The sequence below is a fragment of the Daphnia carinata genome, chromosome 3 (genome assembly GCF_022539665.2).
Source record: "Daphnia carinata strain CSIRO-1 chromosome 3, CSIRO_AGI_Dcar_HiC_V3, whole genome shotgun sequence".
Taxonomy (NCBI): domain Eukaryota; kingdom Metazoa; phylum Arthropoda; class Branchiopoda; order Diplostraca; family Daphniidae; genus Daphnia; species Daphnia carinata.
The window spans coordinates 9,850,225-9,868,096 of NC_081333.1; the positions used below are offsets into that span (position 1 = coordinate 9,850,225).

Here is a 17,872-nt window from a genome sequence, read left to right on the forward strand (position 1 = left end):
TCTTTCCCGAGGGAACAAACACTAACACATACACACACACACACACACACGCCAAAGTCAGGTGTAACCACCTTTCTCTCTTCCCTTTAAAAAAAAAAAGAAAAAAACATACCAACGGGCACAGGTAAAAATATATAGGTCTGAATATCAGTGTGTAAAACTACACACTATGGTCGAATAAGACCTGTGGCGCACAGGTCGCAACCGCTGGTGGCAATACACGCCTTTGACTCGCAAGCGTTCCTCACACACAGGTAAAAGGAAAACAACAACAACAACAAAAAAAACGAATTGCACGTTGCGAAGCTGTTGGCTGTACGACAGAATTTTTTTTTTTTTTTTTAAACAAAAAACAAAAATGAACCGGAAAAATCTTTTTTTTTTTAAAGACTGTCCTTATTCAAGCAATTAAAATGGTAAAAAAAAGAAAAAGAAGGGAAAGGAGAGATGATTAAGATAAGGTGTACAAGTACAGAAGAAAAAAAAAAAAAAAAAGAAGAAGAGGAACGGAAGAACGATTGCCTGCTGGGAATATGTTGTAATAAACGGCGTGTAAAAACGATCTCTTACACGTCGATTTCGTTCTCTTTTTTCTTGTCCTTTTATTTAGTTTTTTTTTTTTTTTTCCCAGGACTGTGGACATTCTCAAAGGTCTTCTTCACATCCTTTCGCTTGTAATACGTTAAAGTGCCCTTTTCTGTCGTTATTCCACTTGGGGGTAAATTGCGCCAGAAATTATGGCTGGCTACTGTGGACGCTCACGTTTATTTGCCTGTTTCTTATACGTTTCCGTTTTTGTTGTCTTTGAACAAAAAAAAAAACTAAAAAAATGTAAAAAATAAAAGAGGAAAAGAGAACGCAAAAACGCTCACTGATAGAGTTCCTGTCTTATTTCACGCACGTTCACACGCCGGCTAACCGCCAGTGCCTTCAAACTTGTTCCACAACGTATAGATTAAGTCTATATATTTCTTTTTCCTCCCTTCTCGGCACGGCTGGGCAGCTGGGCTAAGAGACGAGAGAGAGCTTTGACCGGGCTTTAGTAAACAAAAACAAAAAGAAAAAAAAAAAAACTATACGTAATTCTTTGAGGAAAGAATAAAACATAGGGAACACACACTAAATGGCTAGGAATGAAGCAACGAGATTGGAACACGTCGAAGAAAAAGAAGAAGAAGAAGACCAAAAAAAAAAAAAAAAAAAAAAGAGAAGAGTGTGCGCGTTGTTTAGCAGCTACACCAACAACATGGCGACCAAAGCGCCGGAAGAAAAAAAAAAACAAAACAAAAGAGCGTCTTCAAATCAATAACATCATCACTAAAGGTAAAAATTGCATTGCCTTTCGGCGTTTGTTGCCAAGCTGCGCTTAGTTTGCCATATTCGTCCACATCGACATTTTCCTTCTTTTAAAAGAAACGTACGAACACACAACAACAACAACAACAACAACAAGAAAAAATTCCCAAAATGCTGGACCCTGTCGGCTTGGTGTTTTCGTTCCCTTAAATCCCATCGTAAACGGTTTGATGAGTTCATTCAAAAGGTGAAATGCATATAAATATATTTATATAGAGAGGAATAAAAATAAAATATAAAAAAAAAAGAAAAAGAAAAGAAGAAGGGAGAAAGAGAAAGAAAGAGAGAGCTGCTACATGAACGGTTTGCCCTCGAGTCTCGCAGCTGGACGACACCTGCCGAGCATTCACGCGCTCATCCGGCGGCCAACAGTTTCAAACCTTTCGCGCTCCCCTTTCCCTTCCCTCTTTCCTTCTCCTCATCAAAATAAATAGAAGTAAAAACGGTAGCTAAGACCTTTCTTGCCCACCTGTTTTACAATCTGATATAGAAAGGAGGAGAGAGAAAAAAAAAAAAAAAATAGAAAAATAAAAATTTTAATAAAAGAGAAAAAAAAAAAAAAAAAAAAAAAATGGAGATGACTGGCCGTCCGGCATTAATACATTTTAAGATCCAGGTGGCCTTCGGACACCTAAATCTAATGTATACACACACGTAGACGTTAGCTACATGTGTGTATTCTCGTCTAACCGCCCGAGCAGCAATTCCTTTCTAGACGCGTGTGTATTTATTTATTTATTTTTTACCATGGCAACCAAGTAGCTAACGGTTTAAAAAAAAAAAAAAAAAAAAAAAAAAAAAAAGTTATACAGCGTAAAAAGTTATAGCCTAATGCTTATTCACTTTACTCGTTTCTGCTATTCGATTGGCTGCGGAGCGCCCGGATCCAACCATTTTTCGTTTGTCTTCCGTAAAAAGCGGAAGGAAAACGAAAAAAGATTGGGGCAGGTAAGATAAAAAGCGAAGCAACCTTGTTAGCTTACTATTATTTTCTTTCTTTCTTCAAAGAAAAAAAGAAAAGAAAAGAAAGAAAATGCGATCAATCTCCCTATAGCCTGTTACAGCCTTACCCCCCCCCCCCCCCCCCCGGAGGCTGTCGCCGAGTGCTGTTCACGTCGTGCACGAAATAAAAATATTGAGTGCTTTATTTGGAGGGGACTAAAATCTTAGAGTAAATAAAGAAGAAAAGAAAAAAAAAAAAACGTACTAAAATACTTGTTGCAAAAGTCTCGATAACTGACGAAAGGCAAGGCCCACCAACTCACTGCGGACATGTCAATGATAAACTACGCTATTTGTTTAGCAACGTTAGTATTTTATTTTTTTTTTTTTATTTTTATTCCCCCCCCCCAAAAAAAAACCACCTTTACACTTGCGCCATTTTAAAACGCAGGTGCGTAAACACGACAGCTGCTTTTATTTTTTATTTTTTTTTTTTTTTCTATTTTATTACTGTACGTTTGCATGTTGTTTTTCGGGGTTTTTGCCTCAATGCCACAAGTGCAGGTCTCCCATTTTTTTTTTTTTTTCTCTCTCTGTTCCGTACGGTAAAGTTGTAGTGAAAATGTGGTAGACAGATTCGTGCCGGTACGTGTACATATTTTGACGCAAACGTGTCCTCGGCTCTTTCATCTGGCTAGAACCAATGACTCACAAAAGGAGCGAAACGTTTGCGACTTACCTGGGTGATATTCAATGCGACGTGCGTCACCACCCGCTTTTCTTATTTGTCAGGTTTTGCTTCAAATTTTCTGAGAACATTCCGTTCACGCGATAAACGGCGGCATTTTTTCCCCTCAAAAACCCGTCAACAATACAAAAAAAAAATGTTCACAAAATTCCCACGAAATTTTTTATCTACTCGATTGCCCCCCTTTGTTAAAAAAAAAAAAAAAAAAAAAAAAGATTAAAAACCAAAATAAAATTACATTTAAACGCCGTGTTTGTTTTTTTTTTTTTTTTTTTTTTAGTTCTGGGATCCGTCGTCAGTTATCGATCGCGTCCCCGATTGCAACGATCTGGATTCTAACGAGTTCGGTAAACTGGGATGGCAACGGAAGAGAAATAAATAAACAAACGAGTTCCTTCCGAGAAACGTATCCGGAAACTTGTGAACTAGAGAATCACGAGGAACTTGTAAAGAAAAGTTAGAATAAGAACAGGTGAAGAAACATTGAGCCATACACACACATACACACACAAAATCGGAGGGGGGACAAGGAAGGTTTTCCGGAATTCTCGGCTCGACCGAGCTCCGTGACCGCAAAAAGCCCTTGATCTTGCAATGCAGCAACGAGTTTTGAGTTTGTTGTTTTTTTTTTCTCACACGTTCCTTATGGCTTGAATTTCAGCCAGAATGTCCACGGAAAACGAGGAGGAAAGGAGTAGTCAAGAAGCTACAAAAAAGAACACCTCAAATGGGGTGGGATTTTACAAAAAAAAAAAAAAAAAAAGAGGAACCAAAGTGAGCAGATTCCTCCGACCGCCCTATCATCAACATTACCGCACAAACAGCCGTCGACGTACAATGACCAAACCGCAGAGGTTCTCTCTTAGACGAGACGGGATTTTTTTTTAGCTTTTCTCAGTGGCCACGCATATCTTTGCTAGAATGACGATGAGACGGGCAAAAGGAAAGGAAAAAGAGCCAAACTACAATGAGAAAAATGAACCCTCTTATGGTTTTTCATTTTCACTTGTTCCAGCGAAAAACGTCCGGTTGGAAATGAACTTTTTTTTTTTTTTTTTTTTTTTTAGAAAAAATAAAAGAGTGGGCCGAAAGAAATGAAAAGTAAATACAAAAATGGAAGTGAAAATAACAACAAAAATTCGCGCCTGAAAACCCGTGGGCCATTGGCGATTTGGAGGCCGTTCCCTCACGTTGAGAAAAACCGGGAGCTGTTCCGAGAAGACAAAAATAGGAGACGTGAATAGGGGAAGGGCTTCGTGTTGTATTGCGCATCAAAGCCCGTACAGATGGGATGCTATTTTGTTTTCAAATAAGATAAGTACAAGACAAACAGACGCTTTGCGTGACACGAATTTTGACAAGTCATGGAATTCTATATTTGGGCAAGGTCGTACGATAACCACATTGCCCCATTGCTTGGTTTTCAAAATGTTACCTTCGTCCCACGTTAGTGTGTTACTGTCGTCTCTAAAGGGCGGAAATCAACCCCGCTGTGTTTGTTCTCGAAATTCGCTTCGTCAAAGAAGTCAAAGGAGACAAACAAAAGATAGCAACAAAAAAAAAAAAATAAGAAAAAAAAAAGAAATAGGCAATTGATTTGAGTCAAGAAGCGGCCGACAGCCCATGGCATCCGGTTATTTGTTTCTTCGAAATCATAAACAAAAAAACAGGGTCGCATCTAATGCGCACAATCAAGCCAACAAAAGAATGCAAACAAACCCAAGCACACACACACGCGCACGCACACAGACGTACGTACAGGTCTCAAAACAAATGGCAAACTTTCAAGGAAATGGCTCAAGGTAATTTCTTTGATTTGATTCCATCCCACGCCAATGGCGTATCACAATCACCGACCACCCAGTCAGGAACGTGGACTCCCCCCCCCCCCCCACCTCCCCATTTAGCCGTCGGAGGGAGTCGAGTTGCAATTTCGTGCTTGAATGCAAAAGAAAAAGATAAGAAAGAAAAAAAAAAAAAGGTGCGTCGCTATTATTGTAAGTTATAGCGCAAGGAATTTCGAAACCAACTAGGGCAGCGTATTGACCAAAGTATTTCGGGAAGTTGAGATGAACGATACACAACGCACGTAGCACATCATTACGCGGGACCGAAGGAGCGCGGGATTGGTCCGAAGGGGGGCCAACAACATCGCAAGCGTTTCGTGGTTTCAGTGCAGAAGTTAAGGTAACTCGATATCGCCATTGTTCCGCGTGATTTCCCTTGCATCATCCCCATAGACGGCGGCCTATCCTTTTACTTTACGCAGAGTCTAAACCAAAAAACTTCAAAATAACGTTTTGTCTTGAACCTGGCACGTTATTGTTGTTGTGGCTAGTTTTCACGATTCAACATTAAAAAAAAAAGAAAGAATACGAATTCAAACCCAAACAATCAGCAAATGGCTTCGATGAAAGTCAGTTCAAATGAAAAAAATGTTGTGACTATCTGATCGATTTTTCTTTATAAGATTCAAAATTCATTTGGTTGATGTATTTTTTTTTTTTTCTTTGAAAAGGGAAGGTTGGTTTGCGTGCGTGTGGGTAAGATGTATCTTTAACTGCTCGGATCATTTACGTTCTTACGAAGTGCACTTTCCCTCTCATTTTCAGTCGACTTGTTTCGTCCTTGTCTCATTTTTGTTTCTGTTTGTTTCGTGTTTATTTCTTTACATCGGCGATGTTGTAAAAAAAAAAAAATGGTTACAAAAAAAAAAGACCTCCTTTAATAATTTTCGAGTAACGTTAGTTCTTTTGTTTTGGTTTTTTTCAGTTTCGTTTCGTTCCCTTTAAATTGAAAAATGATGACGGTTGTAATGCGATAAAGATGGGACTCGAGTCGTTATCGCAGTTGTCCATCCGTGCAGACTACCTTCATTACAGCCATTATACAAGTGCGGCAACAATGCCATTTCTCAGGTGAACGGCCGTTAAACGAGTTGACGGACGAAAGAAAAGTCGACAACAACAACGAAAACACATAAATAAATGCGAAACAAAACAAAAAAAAACAAAAAACAAAATTCAAATTAAAGTGGGAGGAGTGGTGGCAAATGAGAAGAATTTCACGACTACCCGTTATTACCATTAGGCATTTTTTTTATAACGCGTGAAACGCGTTGAAATGACATATCACGTCTGATGGCCACTTTTCTTTCAGTTACGGATTTCGTTTTTCCTTTCACTCCGCTGAGGGCGGGAGACGAGAGTTTACTTTAAAAAGAAAAACATATCCCTGCTATTACCAAAGGAAAAAAAAAGGCCAAAAACGCTACACGGGTAGTGTTTCTTTGTCTAGAGAAAAGAAACCTCCTCATCTTCACGGTCAATTCTTTGTGATCCCGTCTTCATTAAAATAATCCGTGCTAAAATACTGAATCGTAAAAACAAAAAACCAAACAGCTTTTTTAGATATACAATGCGCCATAAAAAAGATTTACGGAAGGTGTGCGTGTGTGTGCGTGTGTGTGCATGTGTGTGCGTGATACAGACAATCGAAAAACTTTCGATTTTTTGAAAAAAATTCTTTCCTCAATTTTTTTTTCGCGCCAGTGTTGTCAGTCTACAAGTCTTGTGTCAAACGCCATCTAGCGGCGGGAATATGAACTAAAAGGCAGGAACTTAAAATCTCGAAAAACGCACGCCATTTCGGGAGATATATTTTGTAAACAAGTAGAAAGAAGAAAAAAGGACAAGAAAAGATTCTATCACGCTCCGAGTTTGTAACCGTTTTGTCATCTGGCGGAGCATGAAATATGAAAATGACAATAATGCCTTTTGCCACGGCGTAACTAGGCGGCAACAAGCGTCGTTTCAAAATACGATTCATCTATTACCATTTTAGTAGCTTCGTGACTTTTTCTCTCTCTCTCCCTCCCCCCTCTCCATTCTTGCTTTGCATTCGTTGCATTATTTTCCCGTTAGAGGACGACAATGAATCAAATTAGTTTATTTTCTTTTGTTGTTTCAACTGGATACGCTCGAATGCGTTTTTCAATAGCCCGAAATGTACGCAAATAGAGGGCGGAGTTGGCGAAGCGTGCGACTATCATTCTCCAACGGACGACCCACGCAGTCGCACTCGACATAATATCTTCAAATCCGTAACCATTAACCCACTTCAAGGGATTTGTTTTTCTCTCTCTTTCCTCCTTACTTCATGCTTTATGGAACTCGGGAATATGCAATTCAAAAAAGATTTACATTTTTCATCGCATATTCCGTTCGTTTTTGTTTTTTTTTTTAAAGAAAAATAGACGGACAGTTATACTTCTCGGAGACGTGTAGGTGAAGATGAGGCGAGTCGCGCGTACAACAGGCACGGCTGCATCCATAACAATATGGAAATAAAGTAGGAGAAGTCAAAAAGAAAAGAAGACGAAGAAAAATACAAAAATTCGTTCGTCATGTTGCGGGTATGAATATCGCACTTAAGCGAGCCAATCATTAGGGCGGACTTTGTTCAACGTGGAGAAACTGTAAGTTTCCCCAACGGGTGAAAAAAAAAAAAAAGAAAAGAAAAAAAAAAAATCGCCAGATGGGCCGACACGCCGATTCGGTCCATTTAGCCTTTTTTGCTTGCCTCATTTGAGCTCTATTATTAGCCCCCCATTTCATCCGAAAACACGATAAAAAAAAAAAGAAGTCTAATACGTAATCTATCTATACACAACAAACACGGAGAAAATAAAAAAAAAAAAAAAAAAAAAAAAAAAAAAAAAAAAGAGAAGAGAAGCGCGCAACACCAGCAGATGGTGCGTTCAAAACGGTGGGAAAAATGGAGCTCTCTCATTTTTCTCGGCTTTTCTTGGGTGGCTCAATTAAACTAAAGCAGACCCTTTCGCGTCATTGAAATGCACGAAAGCCTCCAGCTTCTCACGAGAGCCAAACGTTTTTCCCAGTCGGTGCGGCGTTACGACCACCTTTAACTTACTCTATTTCGATTTTCTTCTTCGCAGGACTACGCATCGTTAGACACCTATCATTTCGTTCTTAATTAGATCATCGCGCACATGTACCTAACACACAGCCTACAAGCTTCTTTTTTTTTTTTTTTTTTTTTTCTTAAACTCCATTTAATTGTTTCATTTTCTCGTTTGCAAAATGGAGCGTAGGTAATCACAGACACACCATCATTTATACTCTTAAAAATAAAAATAAAAAGGATAACGTCAATTTTTGACTTACCACAAGACCGCGTCCGCTGATGATCAGAGCTACGCACCAGGGGCCTTTGGGGCACGGGCGGCCGACCGATGCAGTACCGTCGAATCCCATCGTGACCTGAGCACACAGAAAAAAGAAAGAAAAATCACAGGTGAGTAATTTCGCACTGATCACGGTGAAAATTGAAGTACGTCAAGGATTCATTCCTCCCAAAAAAAGAAGAACACGGTACCGCACGGAGCAAAAATAAAAAAAAATAAAAAAAAAAATAAAATATGAAAACAAAAGGGAAAACAAAGACGCGCTAAGAAAAGAAACAATAGAAGCAAAAAATGGAAACGACACTGATTTGGTCACGCCATCGCATCATCCATCACCCGACACTTTTCCACACGTTCCCTTCTAGCCCCCCCCCCCCAAACAAAAAAGAAAGATGGCCACGGTGCCATCGTTGGCCATTTTTTTTTCTTATCCCTATGAATGGCCTGCGCGCAGTGACACAAAACGCAGAGAGATCCCTTTAGCCGGAATGATGATTATTCAATGCCTTCTAGATTGGGCAAGAGACGGACTTGGTTGGGCCTATTGTAAAGCCAACCCATAAATCCTTACAAATCCGAGCGTCTACCTACACACTATGCGTATGCATTTCAGCCGTTCTTCTCGAATTCATTTGTTTTGCCGAAAAATAAACACCATTCAGAAACGAAAGTAAACAACAAAAAAAAAGTGAAAAGCAATAGCAAAAAAAAAAAAAAACACAATGGTGTGGTAGGAAAACAAACAAACAACGAGACAAGCAACCGCAAAGGCCACGAGTGATGCATCGTCACCGTTCTCAGTATGTTCCAATATTTTCTAATCTTTAAGGGTCGCAGACGGACTATTGTAATCAAGATCAACGACGAACGAAGAGAATAAAGAAAAAGAGAAGGGAAGGTCAGTCTTGTTTTATTTTTTTGTTTTTTTTTTTTAGTTTCGCTTTTAATTCTCTTATTCTTCTTCTTGTTGGTGCTGGATTTCGTCTAATTTTGGTTCTGTTTAAAGTACCAAAGTCCGACTCGAGCAGAGTCTCACGTGAAAGGCAGAGAAGCCAAAACGGCAAATTTCGGCCATCAATTGCCGCGACGTCATTGCCGCCCTTTTTCCACTTCTTTTTTAAGAAAAGATTTACTACACACGTATGCATTTTGTTTTCTATCTCTCTTTCCTTTTAGATTTCAATTTTCAATGGAGGCTTCTTGACGGCAATTTTCACCGGTGCTAACTTTCTAATCGAAACCCACAAGCCAATGAAATGAGTTGCGTTCAGCCGTGAGTTGCTCAAGAGTTCAAGCGTCAGCCGCTCGTAAACCATTTCAATCATCGTTTTACCTTTTGTTTTCTCAACAAAGAAAACAAAGAAAAAACATTAACGTACATACGAAGTACGACAACAATAACAACAACAACAATAATAATAATCGTAACGTAATAAAAAAAAAAAAAAAAAAAAAAAGAAAGAAAGAAAAACAAAACAAAAATTAGCAACCGGAACTTGTGAATGGTGTGAGGGCAATCCAAGCGAGTCTTACAGGCAAGCAGCCGACTCGAATCGAAATAATTGTGATCTAACGGTGTGCTGTAAGAAAGCGGCAATGAGAATTCAAGAGTGAAAGGTGAGGGATGTCGTCCTCAGCACTTCTTTCTCTTGAACTATTGAAACGTTTTACACTTCACACTTTCCGTGGGCGCGTTAAAAAAAAATTTATTTTTTTTTTTTTGTTTTTTTTTTTTTGTTTTTTAAATCCTCGCAACAACACAAACATTCGGCCTTTATCCTCCCTTGCCGGAGCGCAAGATTGCTAACTCCCTCTTTTATTTTGACATTCATAGAATCGCTGTTTGACTTATTCGGCACATAGCGATTGCGTGTTGGCTATTACGCTGACACTGCTACAAGACACACGCAACCCGTTTTTCGGGAAAACACATTAATTCTTTAGCAGACCTGTTTACCAGTTCGTTTTTTTTTTTTCTTTTTTTTTTTCGTGGGCCTGTTCCGAAAGACCTTAATAGCTTTATAATGGTAATGTTCATCGCATTTCTCTCTCTCTCTCTCCGCTTGTTCGGCTCCTCTCTTAAAAGTCTTGTACTTACACAAGATTTTTTTTTTTTCTTCCCGCCCAGGCGTTTGTTTCATCTTCTTAACCTTTAAGCCTGTTTTACGTGCCAACTTTGGAAAAAAAAAAAAAAAAAAAAAAAAAAATGCAGAGTTTGGATTATTTTTAGTCCCATTTTTGGGGGCGCTCATCTTACATGCGAATAACACGCATACCAGCCCGGCGGCAAAAAAAAAAAAGCTTTTCGGTTTTACAAGTCACATTCCCATCGACACCTGATACAGCTTGTCAACCGTGGTGGAAAGGGAAAAAAAACAAAAAAACAAATGGCAAGATAACAAATTTTTAAAAGAAAAGACAGTGACAAGAAAACGCCGTTGCACAACGTTCTTCTCATTCGTGCCATCAGCCCGTGGAGAATGAAACGCACGTCGCGTGTGCATCCTTCCAGAAATATCTCGTCTCTATATACTTAACTATGCAAAAGGATCATGTAAAAAGATTAGCTTGTTTCATTTCGTTTTTTTTTTTTTCTTTCTTCTTCTCGTGATTATCATCTTTTAGAGAGGGCAAAAAAAAAAGGGGGAACGTCCCTCATTGACAACGAGAATAATAAACGAACAACTCAAGAAACTGGTAGTGACAACTTTCCCGCTCCATTCTTTGTAGATACAATTTTTTTTTTGTTCGTGTTTATTTTGTTTTTTAATTGTTGTTGAATGTTCGGTGTCAGCTGTGAGCGCCTCGGTTCATTCGGGCAACGAAATAAGACGAGATTGAAACAAGTGTGAAACGAGAAGAATGGCAGGCAAAAGGTAGACGCGATAGAGTAGAAGGATGAAAGGGCAAATCTAACAACATGAAAACAGAGAGACGATTTGTTTGCTGTTCTACGAGCGCCAGATTAGCTCGACGAGCTCGGCAGGGAGTGTTGTTAGAGACAAATCGTTCCGGTTTTTTGGTCAAGCTTGTCGTTTGTTGACTTACATCTCGATGAATTCGCCTTGTTCTTTATTCAAAATCAAAAAGGCAACCTAATGTCGACAACCTTCGACAATGGCATTTTCTTTGCACCGTGGCAGAATAAATTTTCAAGCAATTAACAAAGTTCGGACGCTGGGTACGGGCTCGTAAAAAAAAAAAAACCAAAAACAAGAGGGCCATGAAAAAAAAATTTCTCGTTGTTGATTTTCAATTGAAAAATTTTCGTCGATAGCGACTCGAAAACGTATGCCATATCGAAAAGAATACGGAACTTCCTAATGCAGAAATGAACCGTAGATATAAGCCTTACGTCGTTGTTTTATGTGGCCGTGCTACTAACACTATAACAGTAAAACGAAAGAGCATCGTCGATCCATTTTTAGTTCTCAAAAGTTGGAAGCCCCTGACTTTATAATTGCAATTCACCGTGCAATTTTCTTTCGTTTTTTTTTTTTCTGAAAGAAGAAGGTGGGCGCACTTGGTGATGGAAGAGGTGGGAGCGAAAGGGGAGCGGTCAAACGGTGTGATATTTCGATGACAGGGTCAAGTGTTTTTGATTGGATGACTACCGAATAAGGCGAGAGGAGGTTATTTCGTCCACAAAAGAAAAATTCATGTGTGTCCCGTTTTTCGGGAGAAGACGTTCGTTTGATGTTTCTCTTGAAGATTTTTTTTTTTTTTTTTTTTTTTTTTTTTTGTTACTAAAGAATTCCGCTGGGGGTACGGCTGATCGTCTGAGTGGCTGATTGGTCATATGCAAATGCAAGTTCAGCTGCGTATCATTAGACATTCCAAGAAAGAAAAAAAAAATACGAAACATAATAACTTGAGAAACGATTCCCTATAGCCGGACACGAAAAAGCGGCTTTTTCTTTTCCTGTTTACATGTTGAGCCTCACCTTTTGTTTTTCTCTTTGGATCGTATTCCGGGACATCGTCGGATGACCGGGACAAAAGTGTCGAAAAACAATTTTTCTACGGCGCATAAAAATTCAAAGCAAAAAAAAAAAAAAAAAAAAAAAAAAAAAAATACAAAACAGGAGATGAATCGGTAATGAACTGATGCTCAAGAAGGAAACAGCACTTAACCAACAGTTCGTAAGCCTTATAAGCCTACATATAACATGGAAAAGTTAAAAACGATGCGGATGCGGAAGAGAAAAATCCTATATTAAACCTCTTCATCCTCATCTATTTAAATTTTTATTTTGCTCCACAAGAGAGAGAGAGAGAGAGACCTTTTAAGAAACCTATCGAATATCTCCAAAAAATTGCCGATAAACGAAGCAAACAAAACAATTTGGATAATAAAAAGCTTGGAGGTGGAAACCCCGAAATAATAAACATAATAAAATCAAAAAGGAAAACATAAGGAGAACTTGTTCTCCTGTCAAAACAAAAGAATGTCTCTAGTTCCATGAAGAAGAAAAAAAAAACCAAATAAAAAGGGAGCGAGCGAAGGTCGACCGATGGAAATGAGCCCACAATGCTCGCAAAAAAAGTAACCGAAAAAAGCGAAAAACAAAAGCGGAGGGAGGCAAAAAGAAACCCAACATTGAGCGTGAGCGCCGTGATTTCAATGCATCTCTCGGCGTGAAATCACTCTGGTGGGGGCTTCTTTTCCACGAAGAGTGCAACACATCAAAACAAATCTCAACATCCAAGCGAAAGCAGCGTATCACATTTGATGTGACCAGTCCACTTGGAAATCCAGGAAGAAGAAGAAGAAAAAAAAAAATAAAATTCAGACAGCGATCCGGGGGGTAGCCGCCTAACTTATCGACTAACAAGTTGTTCTTTACATCACAAACGCAGCACTAACTCGCGTAGTGCTATCTTTGTACGGATAACAAGACACACTACACCAAGCGTCACTGGTATATGCGGACACACACACACACAAACTGCATCTTATCTTGACGTGCGCATCAGCTTGTACGCTAGCAGACGAAAGGCGTGCGAGAGCTATTTTGAATAAGAGGGTCTCCCGATATATCACCGATACGAAGATGAAAAAAAAAAAAAAAAAAAAAAATTCCAAACGCAAGTGGGGGGTAAACGTCGCCATTTTTTCCTGGCGCTATTATGTTAACGCTGTCGTCCAGAGCAAAAGTAGAAGGCCGTATAAGAAAACGATATTATGTAAACACGCTGAGGCTTGTTTTGTATCTTCAATACGGGGGAAGACTAACAAGAAAGATAAGGTAGTCTATAGTTAGGCAGCCATGAAAAAAAAAAACGTAACGTCGTTCCAGGGAAAGTAAAAAATTTCAGAAAAAAAAAAAGAGGCTTACATCCAGTGCACTGGCGTTTGCGCTTGCGTAGGACTCGTCGGGCAGTGACGGGATGAATGATGAACATGTCTTCAGAGAAGGACGCCAACGATGCCATGGTGGATTTAACCAACCGACACAAACTTCCTCCGTTCGAAGAAAGACGAATTGTTTGTTTCTTCTTTTTGCACACAACGTAGAGAATATTCGAGACACAACTGACCAACGATCAAGTAAAGAAGAAAAAAAAAAAAATGGGGCCACGTCTAATCACAATGTTGACGAGTTAAAAGAAGATTGTTGGTCACGTTCCACGTAGCAAGGCAGGAAGGACGGTGCGGCATGTTTAATAGTCACGCAAGTGAACGAATTGCTTTTCTTCTTCTTCTTCTTCTTCTTCCTTTGATTTACCCTTTTTTTCTCTTTCTATTTGTAAAGGTTATCACAATTGTATAACGCACAGTGTGTACAGTCAAACTATATAGTCTGTCGAATCACTTCCGGCTGCAACGGGCAAATATAATCCGAAGGCACTGTGAAGGAAACGCACGGAAGCGGATGATCGGAATGTTGAACGATGAAAGAAATAAAAAAAAAAAAAAAAAACAACAGTCGGCCGCAGGGTTTTTTCTTTGATAGTTATTTGTGTTTGTCCTTCTGCTTGCCGATTGGCTGTTATGACCACTCGTCATCGGTCATCAGCTACAACCAAAAGAAAAAAAAAGCGTTACACACACTGTGTCTTGTGCTGCAGCACGTTGTTGGGCCGTTATCGGACGCCCAGATAACAAGCAAAGACATGAATGACTCAAAAAGTCATCGAGTGTGCCAAATGGTCTGCGGTTCCCTCAACCTGGGTCCGAACTTCTTGTTGTATTTTATTTTATATATTTTTTTTCCCTTTCAGTTCTTCTTTATCTCCTTCAACACCGGGGTAACGCACGACTTGACGAGCAACACCTTCCAGAGTACAGCCGGCCAAACCCCCTGTCGACCGAAGTAGAAATAGTCACAATTCGATTGTCTTGTTCTTCTTTTTTTTTTTTTTTTTTTTTTCCTATCCTTTCTTTCTTTTTCACGATCTTTTAAGTCAGGCAACCGTTACAATAGGAGCCCAAATGATAGTGGAATCAGAAAGAGACAAGATAGGGACTCCGTCTTGATGGCTGGCGTTATATACGCTGACTTCCACTTCACGATGATTGTTTGCTTTTTATGGAATGTTAGGCGCTTCTTTCACTCTCTCTCTCTCTCTCTCCCTTCTATTTCAGCCCTCTAGTGAAATCCGTGAGGGCTAAAAAGATGCAGCCAGTAGTTTAATAGACATCCATGTCTTTGCCTGTCGTGCGAGGCGTTTTCTTTTTTTCTTCTTCTCTTTTGTGTCTCTTGATCATTGCGTCCTCTTCTGATTTTGAATCCTTCTAGCCGAAGTCCATGGAATGAAAAAAAATAAAACTGACATTATCCACCAGCTGCTCGATGGACCCTTTCTTCTTCTTCTTCTTGTCAACTTTGGAATTGTTGTTTAGTCCCTTTGATCGGCTTTTGTGCTACGTTTTTCGTATACACAAGCGCAGTGGCAAAGAGTATAGCGACAGATCCGGGTTATGCGGTCGTTCTTTCCCTCAAATCACTCAACTTCAACGCGACGAACGACAGTAAAGTGAACGAACTTGGCCACTTTTCTTTCGTCCCTCTACAGACAGAGGGCAAGACGAGAGAAATAAGACACGCTGTCACGCACTGCCAACGATCGCCTTTTCACACAGGCCCATTCTTTTGGTCTACATGTCCCATTTCTTCCTCACCAAAAAAAAAAAAAAAAAATTAAAAAGCTCAAACACAAGCACGAAATTTCCGTTTGGGAGGAAAGTAGATAATTGCCGATAAATTTCGAGAATGTTACGGTAAGGGGGAGGGAAGTCGTCCACTGTTTTAGGTTGTCTCTTTTTCTCATACGTGTCGTCTTGAAGTCATTTGTCTCACTGGAAAGCTGGATGACATGGTCTTTTCTTGACGGTCATTAAGTTTAGGCCATCACAAGACAACGACCAGGTAGCCCACAACGGCAGTGAGAAGAAGAGCTCACGATTAGAGACGGGCGGGAAATAAAAAATTTTAAAAGATGGTTGAAAGACTCTCGTATTTGATTTACGATCGTCGGTAGTTATCGCACGGCATCTCTAGCTGGACGCATTTTTTTTGTTCCCGAACGGCTGGAACTGCCGCCCAATAGATAACGAAACACACGGTCCAAAAGGAAAACAAAATATATATATATATATAAAAAAATAAATCTTAATAAAATAAAAAAGCCGAGGACAAGGGAGGAGGGACGACCACGCTTGCTCACACACACAAATCAAAAAATTTCACATCAAATAAAAGTCGACAATGGCGTCAGATTGAGTCGTCAAGAAATTTCTTGATGCCAATTTCTTCCTGTTCGCTTCCTCCACGAAACTCGTCACTACGCTTTGAATAATTCCTTCAAAATAATTGGCAATCGTCGCAGCCATTCGTCATCGTCGCAACAAACACGCACGATATTTTAAACAAATAGCGATCAATTAACGATCGTTTTAAAAAAAAAAAAAAAAAACTTGATTCAACTGTTCTCTGCCATTTCTATGGGTACGCGGAGCAACACGCGTGGGTCGCAAAGAAAAAATCCAACTGGTTTGAATCGAGAAATCAAGAGCGCTCCACACAACCGCCACACTTGGCTCCAAGTAAACGACTAAAGACGGCGACTCGGAGGCCGCCGGCTTTTGGGAGGGTTTTTTTTTCTCTCTCGCGGTGGTGGTTGGGATGGCGGCGGGTGAGGCTTGCCGCTGGATTTGGATCGGTACAAACGTATAGAATAACTGTTTTTTTTTTTTCTTCTTTCCTTAACGCCAACTAGCTAACCACTTAAAGTCCAAAGTAAATACACGTAACGTGAAGACTTTTTTTTTATTGTCTCCATCTTTTTATTTTATCTCTTGGCTATTGCTCGTCATTTCGTTCTTGTTTTCCTTTTTTTTTTCTTTTGCGCTTTAGTCAAAGAGACGAGCCCAAAAAAAAAAAAAAGAGCCCAAAGCTTTCGACTCATTAGTCGCTGGTGAACAAGTCCGATATTTCCACCTGGAAAACTCATTAACATATTACGTTTCGGTTGCCGGTATGCGCTCATCATGGACCCCGCTCGACGATAACATGTTAGTAGATTTCTTAAACGGCAAGAAGATGAGCGGGGCGGGGCCAGCTTAAACACACACACACACACAAAAATAAATAAATAAAGAATGGAAATAAACGGTGTCGTACAGCTATGTACATATAGTGGTACTACACATAAGCGGCGTACGCTAAAAAAAAAAAAAAAAAATAAGTATTATGGATGTGATGGACATAACCTAATGGCGATGCTATCGAAAAAAGAAAAGAAAAACATTATGAAATTGAAAGAAATGGGCAGGGCGTTGAAAAAGGCATGTGTTGTTCGCTTGCGGTTCACCTACAATTGCAGTCGCTCTCATCGTCGTTCCTACACCCAATGTGCACGATAGCCCCCTACTCTCTCGCCCTTTCCTCATTCTTCTTCTCTTCGTTTTCCAGTTTATTTGATTTCCTTTTTATTCACTAGAAAAAAAAAAACAGACAAACAATTTTACAACTCGTTTCTCTTTTTTGTTTCACTTTTCTACCGGCACATGGAATTTGAAAATGTTCCAATAAAAGGGAAAATATGTTTCTCTTAACCCAGAGGGGGAGCTGGTGGAAATGACTGAGTTACAGCGCGGTTTCCTTTTGTCTCACTGGTCATATCTTTTTCTTTCTTTCCATCTCGACTTCCATCGCACGTGATGACCAGCTCCGCCTACCATCGACAGACACACACTTTACGAACACACTGCAATCATCGAAAGACTTATTTAAACAACACCAACGATGAGTGTGTCTTTTTTTTTTCGTTCCCCCCATCGACGTGTAATCTGTTTTGTGTGGACTGAACCGCGTTACGGAAGCCCACGGTATCGATAAAAGCGGCTCCGTTGGGGAAATTGATGCGCCGGACGGTGGGGAGCAATGGACATAACCACAGCACGAGCGGAATCTACCGTTCAACTGTTAAGATCCGTCCATTTTGTCGGTGTAAGGAGTATGTGCTGTCGACGGCTAGTTCCCACAATGTTGAACGCTCTAACAACGACGAACGATGTAATATGTGAACTGTCGGCAATTGAAACGAGTCACTAAAAAAAAACTGACCAAGGGCGACGACGGAAATTTTTTTTTTTTGAAATTAATGATGGGATG

The 17,872-nt window shown here is 39.8% G+C and overlaps 2 protein-coding genes across 3 annotated transcripts in view; one reads left to right on the forward strand and one right to left on the reverse strand.

Annotated features, from left to right (window-relative positions):
• The window catches only part of LOC130685458 (pleckstrin homology domain-containing family G member 5-like), a 123,549-nt gene that overhangs the window by 90,743 nt on the left and 14,934 nt on the right, over positions 1 to 17,872 (reverse strand). The window contains exons 1-2 of one of the 2 annotated variants that reach the window (XM_059494417.1): positions 13,592 to 13,749; positions 8,233 to 8,328 (exon numbers count right to left, since the gene is read on the reverse strand). In XM_059494417.1, coding sequence (XP_059350400.1) covers positions 8,233 to 8,322 — 90 coding nt within the window. In that variant the 5' untranslated portion in view covers positions 8,323 to 8,328; positions 13,592 to 13,749. Of the gene's footprint in view, positions 1 to 8,232; positions 8,329 to 13,591; positions 13,750 to 17,872 lie in introns of those variants that run through there. The other variant, XM_059494415.1, reaches the window with a different exon arrangement.
• LOC130685252 (RAC serine/threonine-protein kinase-like) overlaps positions 2,910 to 17,872 on the forward strand; it is a 72,015-nt gene continuing 57,052 nt past the window's right edge. Inside the window, exon 1 of the mRNA XM_057508522.1 lies at positions 2,910 to 2,914. The gene's annotated coding sequence lies outside the window, so the exon portion shown is untranslated. The remainder of the gene's footprint in view (positions 2,915 to 17,872) is intronic.